Source organism: Aureobasidium subglaciale (genome assembly GCF_000721755.1).
Source record: "Aureobasidium subglaciale EXF-2481 unplaced genomic scaffold scaffold_2, whole genome shotgun sequence".
In the NCBI taxonomy this organism is placed as follows: domain Eukaryota; kingdom Fungi; phylum Ascomycota; class Dothideomycetes; order Dothideales; family Saccotheciaceae; genus Aureobasidium; species Aureobasidium subglaciale.
Window position 1 is genome coordinate 723,242 of NW_013566993.1, and position 12,158 is coordinate 735,399.

General features: G+C 49.6%; 4 protein-coding genes across 4 annotated transcripts; 3 read left to right on the plus strand and 1 right to left on the minus strand.

Annotated features, from left to right (window-relative positions):
• Nucleotides 1-599: 599 nt before the first annotated feature.
• AUEXF2481DRAFT_36272 (uncharacterized protein) lies at nt 600-5,559 on the plus strand. The gene has a single exon (XM_013491997.1). The coding sequence runs from the start codon at nt 742-744 to the stop codon at nt 5,494-5,496; it is 4,755 nt and encodes a 1,584-aa protein (XP_013347451.1). The 5' UTR covers nt 600-741; the 3' UTR covers nt 5,497-5,559.
• A 77-nt stretch (nt 5,560-5,636) lies between these two features.
• Nucleotides 5,637-7,260, plus strand: AUEXF2481DRAFT_36273 (uncharacterized protein). The gene is made up of 2 exons (XM_013491998.1): nt 5,637-7,010; nt 7,062-7,260. The coding sequence occupies exons 1-2, from the start codon at nt 5,825-5,827 to the stop codon at nt 7,166-7,168; spliced, it is 1,293 nt and encodes a 430-aa protein (XP_013347452.1). The 5' UTR covers nt 5,637-5,824; the 3' UTR covers nt 7,169-7,260.
• Nucleotides 7,261-8,733: 1,473 nt separating this feature from the next.
• AUEXF2481DRAFT_26195 (uncharacterized protein) lies at nt 8,734-10,272 on the plus strand (the record flags this gene model as incomplete). Its single annotated transcript, XM_013491887.1, has 4 exons — nt 8,734-8,932; nt 8,985-9,309; nt 9,562-9,605; nt 9,656-10,272. 4 exons carry the CDS (start codon nt 8,734-8,736, stop codon nt 10,270-10,272), a joined length of 1,185 nt encoding a protein of 394 aa, XP_013347341.1.
• Nucleotides 10,273-10,324: 52 nt separating this feature from the next.
• On the minus strand, nt 10,325-12,044 carry AUEXF2481DRAFT_386306 (uncharacterized protein). Its single transcript, XM_013492259.1, has 5 exons — nt 11,891-12,044; nt 11,264-11,833; nt 10,896-11,212; nt 10,567-10,840; nt 10,325-10,511 (listed from the first exon to the last, which is right to left on the minus strand). Exons 1-5 carry the CDS (start codon nt 11,924-11,926, stop codon nt 10,377-10,379), a joined length of 1,332 nt encoding a protein of 443 aa, XP_013347713.1. The 5' UTR covers nt 11,927-12,044; the 3' UTR covers nt 10,325-10,376.
• Between the last annotated feature and the right edge of the window lie 114 nt (nt 12,045-12,158).

Consider the following 12,158-nt stretch of genomic DNA (forward strand, 5'->3'; position numbering starts at 1 on the left):
CATGCGGACTTTGACCGTAAATAGTAGCACAACGGCATGTTTTCCGGAAGTGAATCGATCATGGCTATGCCATCTCTCTAGACGGCCGACATCAGTCCAAATACGACCGGTCCTTTCAATGACAGTTTCTGTTTAAGCTTCTCGAGATCTCGCTTGCGTGTTTGTACGATGTACGTCGGTTCAAAGTGGCGTCTGTCATAATTCCCGCGAGAGTTTCGTGACTGCGGCGCGTACGTACGCCGAGTGACATGATGACTTGGCAGAAACGTCCATATTCGTCGGCTGGTGGAGACAGCTCAGTGTCTTGATGTCGAAACTTCTACACGTAAGAATAGTCTATGTGTACTTCATCCGGATATGTGACTTTTCTCCACAATCTGTGTGCTCTCCAAGATCTATTGAGACGATGATCGCTAAGTAAACGTGAGATGGACGCGTGAGTAAGACAACCGGCTCGGCATCCATCCGCCGAGGACGCTAACTCTATATAGCTTAGCGACTACCCGAAATTGACAATCGAACAATGTCAACACCTTGGAAATCGCCTCCCAAGAATGGTGTTGTTCGTGTCTTCTATAAGCCGGCTCCCAATCTCATGCTTCGTACATCATTGTCGCCCCGTTTTGATTTTTGTTATTGTTTCTGTATCGCATGTCTGCTTGATCTGGTTACCAACAGGCCTTCGTTGCCACTAATCTAACAAACAAACAACACCCCCTTCGAGGGAGACGATCGCTGGTCATGGGTTTCTTCGCCCAGACTTGGACTTTGACCAAGAAGAACATATTGATTGTACTTGGTCGACACTGGTTCACCACAACAATCAGAGCTTTCCTGGCGCCCATCATCTTTTTCTTCATCATCTCATACTGTAAGAACTTCTTTGTACCGCCATCGGATTTTGGCGTCGGTTCTCCATCAACCCTTAGGACATTCGAGGAAGCTTTGGGTGCAGGAACAACTGGACGCAAGACTGTAGCTTTCGTCACCAACGGCCAGGCACCCAGCGAGGTCACAAATTTGATTGACCAACTGTCCAACACTGTCAGAGCGAGCGGGAAGACTCCAGTGACCCTCTCAAGCGAGGTTGAGCTTCTGGAGACATGCAGGAGTTCTGTACGAGGTGTATCTGGTTGCTTTGCAGCATTAAGCTTCCATGGATCTCCTAGCAATGGCGATGTCTGGAATTACACCATTCGAACAGATGGATCTCTTGGAGGAAAGGTGTTCGTGAACAACCAGGACAACGACGCAGAGATCTATGCTCTTCCCATTCAGCATGCAGTGGACGCTCTGATCGCATCTGGCGATGGTACTACTATTCCCTTGCCTCTGCAATATCCTTATACGGATGCGACCCCAGAGGAGCGAGATCGCAATATCACGAGGCTGTACATGCGAACGCTGATCAAGATTCTCGGTCTGGCCTACTTCATCGGCTTTGTTGGTATTTGCTATCAATTAACGGGTCAGATGGCGACAGAGCGTGAGATTGGAATGTCTCAGCTCATCGAAGCCATGATGCCGAATAAGCGCAGATGGCAGCCACAAGCCGCTCGTCTGCTTTCTAACCATCTTGCTTTCGACATCATGTATCTACCAGGCTGGGTCATATCGGCTGCAATCGTCACACGACTCAACTATCCGTCCTCCAATACTGGGATTTTGATTGGTTACTTCATTCTAGCTGGACTTGCGCTCAGCTCTTGGGCGATCGCTTTTGCCAGTCTTTTCCGGAAGGCTCAACTTTCGGGCATCACTGTGACAATTGTCAGCATTGTTTTGGCCATCATAATTCAGGTACAAACGCCTGAAACTACTGGTGCCATTGTTGTATTGGCCTTGTTGTTCCCACCGATGAACTTTACACTGTTCATCATATACATGGCATACTGGCAGCGCGATAACCTTGCTGCCAGGATATCGGAAGCACCTCCCGGGGCACCATGGAAGGTATCTGGAACCGTCTTCTTTGTGCTCTGCGCCATACAGATCGTGGTATATCCCCTGATAGGAGCTTTCCTCGAGAGAGCTTTGTACGGCACTGCATCAAAGGCCAGAAATATGGACCACGCCACAGACAATGAGACTGCTCGTATTTCCAATCTAGTCAAGCACTATCCTCCCAGCTGGCTCTACCAGAAGCTCTGGTCACGATTCAGTAAGAACAAGAGAGAAACCGTCTATGCCGTCAATGATATTAGCTTTACCATCCGCGCTGGTGAAATTCATGTGCTCCTAGGTGCTAACGGTAGTGGTAAGTCCACTACCATGGACATGCTGGCAGGCCTCCAATCACCCACGTCTGGAACGATAGATATCAACAGCTCTGGTGGTGTCGGTATCTGTCCACAGAAGAATGTCCTTTGGGACAAACTTACCTGTGAGGAGCATGTCTACTATTTCAATCAGCTCAAGGCACAAGGCCAAAAGGACCAAACTGCAGATCACCGAGATCTGCTCTCCAAATGCGATCTCTCTCACAAGGTGTCAGCTCGTTCTGAGACGTTGTCTGGTGGACAAAAGCGCAAACTCCAACTGGCCATGATGCTTACTGGTGGTAGCAACCTGTGTTTAATTGACGAAGTCAGTTCGGGCATTGATCCTCTCAGTCGAAGAAAGGTCTGGGATATTCTTCTGGCCGAGAGAGGCCACCGAGCCATGCTCTTCACCACTCATTTCCTCGACGAAGGAGATTTGCTTTCGGATCAAATCACCATTTTGTCCAAAGGTACACTGGCTGCAACTGGCACGGCTGTTGCTCTGAAGCATGAACTTGGTGGCGGCTACCGTGTCAAGATCTACTCCGAACATCAGTTCACCGAACCTAAGGACTGGACTTCGATACCCCGCCGCAATCACGCCGATCACGTGGTGTACAATCTCCCTGATTCTAGTGCGGCAGCTGCGTTTGTCACACGTCTGGAACAACTTGGTGTCACTGACTACAGAGTCAGCGGACCCAGCATCGAGGATGTCTTCCTTAAATTGTCCGCGGAGTTCAACAACGATCATACACTCAGTGACGACGCCACGCCACTGACCAATGTGTCCTCTCTCCAGTCGGAGAAAGGCCTCGAACTAGCCAAAGGAAGAAGAATCTCGCTTGGTGCGCAAACATGGGTTTTACTCCGAAAACGTGTCACCATCTTACGTCGCAACTACATGCCATATCTGGCCGCTGTGTTGATCCCAATCATTGCTGGAGGTCTTGTAACTCTGTTCCTGCAAGGTTTCAGAGCCTTGAGCTGTTCTCCTGGCGACTCAAGCTCGAGTGAGGATATAATCTCTTTCGCTAGCCTCGACGATGTCCTAGATTTCCCTGTTGGACCAGCGTCGCAAATCCCAACCCAGCTTCTCGGCAATTTGTACGCTGGTCTTAGTGATGCTATTGCACCTGTCACTAGCGTTGCCGCGTTCAATGAGTATGTGCAAACAAACTATAGTCGTGTCTTTCCAGGAGGCTACTTCCTCGACGCACAGGGCGGCACCCCTCTATTTGCTTGGAGGGGTAATTATGAGCTCGAGTACGCGATCTTGACTCAGAACATCCTGGACAGTAGTCTTCTTGGAACTCCTATCGTCACGACCTACCAAGCTTTCCAAAAGCCATGGGCTCCAACAGCTGGAGATACGCTCCAGTTCATTCTCTACTTCGGTCTGGCCATGTCTGCTTATCCTGGGTTCTTCGCCCTCTACCCAACTAGTGAGCGTGTGAACAAAGTAAGAGCGCTGCACTACTCGAACGGTATCAGAGCATTCCCCCTCTGGCTTGCATATACCATCTTCGATTTCGCCTTCGTATTGATCGTCAGCATAGTCACGATTGTAATCTTTGTTGGTGTCTCTAGCGCTCTCTACGCCCCGGGAACGCTCTTTGTCGTCTTCTTCTTGTACGGACTGGCTGCTCTACTCTGCAGTTATGTCATCTCCCTTTTCGTCACCAGTCAACTGGCTTCGTTTGCGTTCGCTGCGGGTATGCAGTGTTGTTTCTTCTTGATTTACTTCATCTCTTACATGGCAATTATCACCTACGCCCCTACAGAGAAGATCGATTCATGGGTCAACATCGCACACTTCACGATCGGTCTTATCACACCTTCTGGAAATCTGTTACGCTCGCTGCTCCTTACATTCAACGAATTCTCACTTCTCTGCCACGGTAACGAAAGAGCTTCCTATGCCGGAGATATCACAGTCTACGGTGGTCCCATTCTTTACCTGGTGCTTCAGTCTCTGCTCCTTCTTGCCTTCCTTGTCTACTATGACAGTGGATATAGGCCTGCGTTCCTCAGCAGGAAAACCCGCTCCCAGGATGCAGAGGAGAGTGAATATCCAGACGAGGACGTGTATCACGAGGCAGTCCGAGTCAATGACTGTAAGGACGAGTTGCGCGTCTCACACATCAGCAAGTCTTATGGCGATAACCTTGCTGTTGATCGCGTGGCATTTGGTGTCCCTCGAGGTGAAATCTTTGCGCTACTTGGACCGAACGGCGCTGGTAAAAGTTCTACCATTTCTATGATCAGAGGCGACGTTCATCCAAGTGGTGGAGATGTCTTCCTTGAGAATGAGTCTATTGTGACTCAGCGTGCTTCGGCGCGTTTACATCAAGGTGTATGCCCGCAGTTCGATGCCATGGATGCGATGACAGCTTCAGAGCATCTCTACTTCTACGCGAGAGCTCGCGGTGTCGCCGACATCCAGCACAATGTCGATCAAGTAATGAATGCTGTCGGCCTCAGTGCTTTCAGCAGTCGCATGGCATCCAAACTTTCTGGTGGTAATAAGCGCAAGCTTAGTCTTGGTATTGCGCTGATCGGTAACCCATCAGTACTGCTTGTTGACGAAGGCAGTTCCGGAATGGATGCTGGTGCGAAGAGAATCATGTGGAGGACGTTGGCAGCTGTAAGCTCCGGTCGCAGTCTTGTCTTGACCACTCACAGCTTGGAAGAGGCGGACGCCCTTGGTGATCGTGTCGGCATCATGGCCAGGCGTATGCTTGCAGTTGGTACCAGTGACTCGCTGCGTCGTAAGCACGGTGACGCCTACTACGTCCATCTTGTTCACAAGGACGCACCCCATACATCCGATGCCAAGCTTGCTGAAATCAAGAACTGGATTGCGATCAACTTTCCTTCCGCAAGCATCGAAGACCGCTCGTTCCATGGCCAGATTCGCTTCGAAGTACCGAACCAGCCAGGATCGATCAACGACGACTCCAGTAGTTCTGTTGACGACAAGAAGGGTCTCGAGGCTACTATCGTCCCCGCCGAACGCAACGGTATTAGTTCGCTCTTCGAAAAGCTGGAGGCAAGCAAAGAGGAGCTAGGTATGGAGTTTTACGCTGTTTCGCAAGCTACTCTGGACCAGGTCTTCCTCAATATTGTCGGTAAGCACAATGTACAAGAAGAAGATTACCAGAAGGCCAGAATGGCAACAGGAGCCTGGGGAAAGACGAAACATTGGTTGCAGAAGGTCGCGCACGATGCTTGAGAATGTACATATGAACTACCGAGCTATACAACCCATTTATTAATATACTGAAATTTCTTGCACGTTCACGTGGTGAGGTCAGGTTCACGTTTGGCGGTCTCGTTTGGGGTGACCCTGCTCGTGTCATCAGACCCGCTTGACGTCACTCTTCCTCGCGATAGTAAGGCGAAACGTGATTCGTGAGTTTTCGTCCACCTTCTCCGTTGGGAACCACTACAATCCTTCTATCGCCACTCTGGCTTCTGTACGCAGAAGTTTATTATCTACTTTGTCCGGTAAATTTGGTCAACTTGCACAGAAGAACACTCATTACCATCAACTATCCATCATGGCTGCAGACGAGCAGAAGAACATTGTAATTATTGGAGGCGGTATCATCGGTGCCACCTCTGCCTATTTCCTCACACATCATCCTTCATATAATCCGGAAAAACACAAGGTCATTCTTCTGGAAGCGACAAAAATTGCTGGAGGTGCAAGTGGCAAAGCTGGAGGATTATTGGCCCTGTGGGCTTATCCTTCCTCCATCGTGCCACTCTCATACAAGCTGCATAAGCAGTTGGCCGACAAATATGGTGGCGATGAGCGCTGGGGTTACAGACAGGTTCATTGCGGTTCGGTAGACTGCAAGGGCCGTCAGCTCACCGCTAAGGACACAATAAAGGGCAAGGATAACGACATGGACGGAAAGAACGACCGACCTGCCGACAGAGAAAAGAACAGCGTCAGTCTTGAAAAGAATCCACCAAAAGTTTCTGCCAAATTGGCGGCCAGGGGTATACCAAAGGATCTTGACTGGCTACATCCCGACTGCTTGAGGATGTACGACGAGATGGGTGACCCCAGCACAACTTCACAAGTGCACCCTTACCAATTCACTACTGCTATGGCCGAACTGGCCGCAGAGAAGGGTGCCGGCGTTCGCATTGGTGCTGCTGTCAAGAGCATTAATTACACCAAGGACGGCAAGGGCGTCGAAAGTGTCACATACGAAGACAAGAACGACGACAATAAGGAGGTGACCATCTCCGCAACTGATGTAATCATCTCTGCCGGCCCATGGACAAAGACTGTCTACCCAGACGCTCCTATCTCAGCCACTCGAGCACATAGTGTCACTATTCGCCCGACTCGTGAGATCAGCGCGTACGCTCTGTTCACGGAGATCAGACTACCCGCTGGTTTCGGAGCAAGGAACGACAAAGCCAAGAAGTCTCGAGGCGAGCAACATGTTTCGCCGGAAATCTACACCAGACCAAAGAACGAAGTCTACGCTTGTGGTGAAGGAGATCATATGGTGCCTCTTCCCAAGTCGTCTGATCTTGTCGAGGTTGATGAGCAGAGATGCCAAGATGTCGTGGACTATGTGAGCTCCATCAGCGACGAACTACGAGATGGAGAGGTCACAGCACGACAGGCCTGCTATCTCCCGAACGTTCAAGGGGGTAATGGCCCATTGATTGGCTACACTGGAGTCAAGGGTCTCCTGATGGCAGCTGGTCATACATGCTGGGGTAAGTTTTCATTTTCCGAATGTTCGCAAGACCTAGCTGACAATCATCCAGGCATTCAAAATGGCCCAGCTACTGGTAAGCTTATTTCTGAGTTCGTCTTTGAAGGTGGTGCGAAGTCGGCCAAGATCAATAGCTTGGATCCTCGCTTATTGTTGTAGTACCTCACCTTGCTCTAAATCAGAATGTCGACCTCTTGTGAATACAATCTCTCTTAAGATTACCACTGAACGACACCGGTCTGAACGCCTCGAATCTTGACTTGTGACCCAAGCATCTGTCAAAGAAGCTTCTTACGCCAATTGTGTGTGTCGTAGAAGAGTTTCAGAAAATCACAAAACCACAAGTGCCGATATTTGTCGTCTTGTCAAGTCATAAGAGACTGACCTTACCTTGATATATCTCACATATTGCGTCCGCTTGATTCGGTCTGAAAGCGACCAAACGCGAGCTTGGTTAATTCGCGAATTCAGGGCTGAAGATTCGGCTACATCTTTGACTGTGACTATCTTCCGGCCTCTCACTACTGATGCCAATGATCGAAAGAGAAATAGGAAGCTCTGCGTGCGATCAGTTCAAGGTCGTGAAGGTTCACTGGTGATGCGTCTGGCGCGGAACATCCCCGCCAAAGAGAAAAACCCGGTCGTCGCCGCTTCGTGTTTCGCTCTTACCTCGAACAATTCTCGAAATTCCTCCAAGATGACGGCCCCGAGCAGTCAAGCTCGTCGGCAGTCAATATCCGCGCAGGTCTGATCGTCTTCCGTGTCTTGAACTTTGTCACGCATGCAATTCTATCAACACGCGATATTTTCCAGCACTGCAGCAATGTCGACCAGGATTTGTTGTCTCGTCTACTCCTGTGCGGGCTTCTCGACCTAGAACACTACTGTGCATCTTCACAGCTCATGCCACTCTGAACTCGACATAGAACGGATATGGCTTGCATGCTGTCTGTAGGCAAATGGCCGCTTCACGGCAGTCCGCAAGAAAGGAAACTCGAGCCTACGCAAGTCCCTTTGCGCATGTGTCTCATTTAGTCATCACAACCGCCCTTGATACTGACCGTTCAACACGGGTCACGGCAATGTATCACGCCTCTTCGGAGTTGCTTGTGCTCTCTTTTTGCATTGGACCGTGCTTTCAGGAACCCTGCAGACAGTCCTCCATGCAAGGTTGGATGCCTGATGTATCAATCTACCCGCGTGTCCACAACCCAGACACTGGGACCCTCGTTTGTTAAAGACTGTTTTTGAACAACTGACGGCATCTACATGGTAGAGTCATATCCTCTGCGGCACAGAATTCACAGCCCGTATAGCCGTTACGTGACAGCTGACAGCTCAGTGTTTCATGTCGCTTGAGAACCTGCTTCTAGTGCCCGCGAAGCCCTGGACACGGCATGACTCGAGCAGTGAGACAACACTCTACACTCATAGTCGATCTAAGACCGTAGTAGTACCATCAATATCGGGAAGGAGCTATGAGCTTTTGTTTTCGCTCTTGCCTCCAGAGATCAGCGGAAAGTAAAGTACGGGCCCAAAGGTGGTTCTCGGTTTCCGGTAGTCTCCCAAAAGTAACGATACCCTACACGATTAAGATCAAAATGCAAGCACACCCCTCGTGGTATCTTCTCGTCTCCCTGAGCCTTCCCCAGGTAGGGTGAACTTCTTCGCGCCCTCCGACAAGGCACGCACCTCCACGACTAGAATCAGCAGTCAAGCTCAAAATGGACCCTAATGTGGATTACTCGCAAGTGCCCTCGGCCACACCACCAAATGGCACACTATCCAACTTCATCAACCCTCCGAGTATTAGTTATCAGCAAACAGCAACCAACATAGTGGTCTTGGTCATCATGATAATTGTGGTCCTTCTTCGACTCTATACTCGAATCTTTATTGTCAAGTCCGTTAGCTATGATGACTGTACGTCAAGCGTTGTCATGCGCCAGCTGCGGCATTTGTTGACACGAGGCAGGGGCAATGATTATCTCTCTGCTCATCTGCATAACATCTATCGCGCTCTATCAAGCACTGGTCCATCTGGGTATGGGACGACATCTATGGGATGTCCCAGTATCTCTGTTCTCTCCATACTTTCTCCGGTTATACCTTATAGCCTCTGTATTTTACAGCTCGTCGATGCTTTCCATCAAAATCGCCATCATGCTACTGTATCGCCGTCTTTTCCCGATCCAAAACTTCTACTGGCGTTGGTGGGCCGTCTTTCTGTTCGCTATCGGTTACTCTGTGGCTGGTATCCTCACGGAGATCTTTGACTGTACACCAGTTCACTTTCAATGGTAAGACTCTCCCGACATGGTGTAGTTGTGGTTGCACGGAGATCGTACACCGATGATTGCAACAAGTGTTCACAGGTCAGGAGTGCCCCGATGGGAGTGTGCTCTGCCGGACTGTATTCCTGCGGCTCTAGCGGTCTTCTGGTTTATGATGCACTCTTATTTGGGTTCCTAACTACATTTTAGTCCGGCTACGCTATCTGTGTCATTATGACTACTCCTTGTATTTCGAGACATCCTTCTGACTGATACTAGGGACATCTTTGCCGAAGGAAAATGCATTAATCGCCCAGCTTTCTGTGCGTAAAATCAGCTTCGACCTCAGACAGACGTACTAACAGTCGTTTAGATATCGCGAACGCTGTGTGCAACTCTGTCAGCGATTTATTGATCCTTGCACTACCAATCCCGATTGTATGGAATCTTGCACTCACTCGCAAGAAGAAAATCACTCTGTCCTTGGTGTTTGCCATGGGTTCTGCTGGGTGTATCGTCAGCATCATCCGTCTCAGAAGTATTATTGCCTACCTTCAGCAAGGTGACGGCGATTTAACTTATACCATCACCGACTTCGTTGTTTGGTCCGCTATCGAAACGATGATGTCTATGGTTTGCACTTGCGTTCCCACGCTCAAGCCTCTTTTCGAACGCTATTTTCGCGGCATCTTCTCGGGTAGTACACACGACTCGAAACCTACTGGCCAATACTACAGGACCGATGAGAGACAGATAGATCACAATCGCAAAGGTTCCAACATGGATCCATTTGGCGCTAATATCGAGCTGCACAGACATAAGAATAAGGCACAGATCACTGCGAATAACGTGGACTCGGATACGGACAGTACGAATGAGATACTTGCTCATCGACTGTCGACTGTTGAAGATCATGTTGTGGATGACAGAGGCACAAGCGGTATCGTGGTATCCCACTCGTATCAAGTGCGGACAACGGTCGATTCTTGAAAGTCTTCGGGGTCATTTCATTTGTACCAATATTTGGGACCATGATCATTGCTATTACGGACCAATTAGCGCATAGTACATCAGTTGAAATTCATATTCGGTATCTAATCAGCTCCCGTCGGCGCGACTATTTCGATATGTTCAACACTCAAGTCGGACTTTGCATCATCAGTCACCAGTGCCTTGCCTTTGTCCTTGCGATAATATTGTGTGAAATCATGACGGATGCCAAAGGACGCCTGCACGTGTTAGTGGCTACTTCTTGATTGAGAAGTGATTACGAGTATTTCTCACCAAGTGCATCTGCCGGGCAAATTCCTTGTCCTCGGCCGCCTTCTTGCACGAAACTAGGAAGTGGTCGTTCTCGCTCGCAGCTTCCGGATCCTGGTCAAAGACACGCTTGAAATTCTCCGTCGAGATTGGATCAATGATCTCCTTGTATTTTTGTCGACGCACTTCCGAATACAGGTCCAGGATTGAGTCGTCGGCTTGATGCGTCCAGATGCCGTACAAACAATCGTACAAACAGCCAACATCCACAAATCCGCCAGTGATTCCGAGACCACCACTGTGACATCTACGTCAGCAACCAATTTCGGCCTCGTACCCTCAGGTCAACTCACAAAGGATTGCAAAGATGCGCCGCATCCGCTGCCAGCATGACTCTCCCAACTCTGAATTTCTCGGCTACCCTCTGATGCATCTTGTATGGCGAGAAATTCACCATCTCATAATCCCCAGGCTTCGGATTGCCAGGTAGGATAGTCTCAAACTTCCTGGGCTGACGTTCTAACAATTGTTCGCGTGTCAAACCTGGCTCTTCTCCATACGTTACACGCCACAGGCCTTTATCATCGATGATGGCTGCCATGTACAAGTGCTCAGGATGGATGATAAAGTTCGCGTCGTGATAGCCAAATTTACGGAAGTCATAGTACGTCTGCACAATACTGATCAGTAAAGGTTTTGTCAAAACATAGCCCCTACTCACGTTGGTTGCGACAATCTGTTTCTGACTCCAGGTGAACCCAGGATAGTCTTCTCCGAACAAGCTCTTTCTGACGACGCTGTTCGCGCCATCACAACCTACGACATAATCCGCTTCGATCGTTTTCTCCTTCTCGGTCGGCGTCTGGACCTTTACCCAAACTTTTGACTCGTTTTGTTGGACTTCCAACACTCGATGTTCCCAGCTGACTTGGCCGCCCTCTTTCTCGAAGTCTTCCAACATCAAAGCGTCCAGTGTTTGCAAAGCCAGGCTGACAGTCCTCACATCACCGTACTCGGGGTCATTCGACAATGTCTCGCTAGTATCCATGCCAGCGATGTATGTTTGATCTAGCTTTCGCCAACACATTGTGTTGAGCGTCAAGCCTTGCGACTTGATCTTGTCCAGGACACCTGCTCGTCGAAGGTCCGGGATTGCAGGAGGTCCATAATGCGCGGCGCGTGGCTGGTCGTCCAGAGTAGGAGCAGCATCCAGAAGATGTACTCTTATACCAGCTCGAATCAGCAGCAGTGACAAGAGAAGGCCTGAAGGTCCAGCTCCAACAACGATGACCTGTGATGTCATATGAGAATAAGATTCCACACGCTGTCATCTCCGGCAAGCTCTTACCTTTTCAAAGGCTGGCTTCTTATCGTCTGTGGCCATTATTCAACTACTATTGTGCTTCTTCAACGCGAGTATGGAGAAAGCGTGGACTACACTGGAGGCTCCCAACAGCTCTCATATCAACAACTTCCTGGGATGCAGCCCCACTCAGACAACCTAGCTACGTGACCCGCAGGTTTTATCATCCGGATCTGAGCCCTCTCACTCCCCTGCCGCATCCTTCTGCCTGTAGTGTGGACATCGGTGGCTTGTCTGCCAATCTTTACCCCAG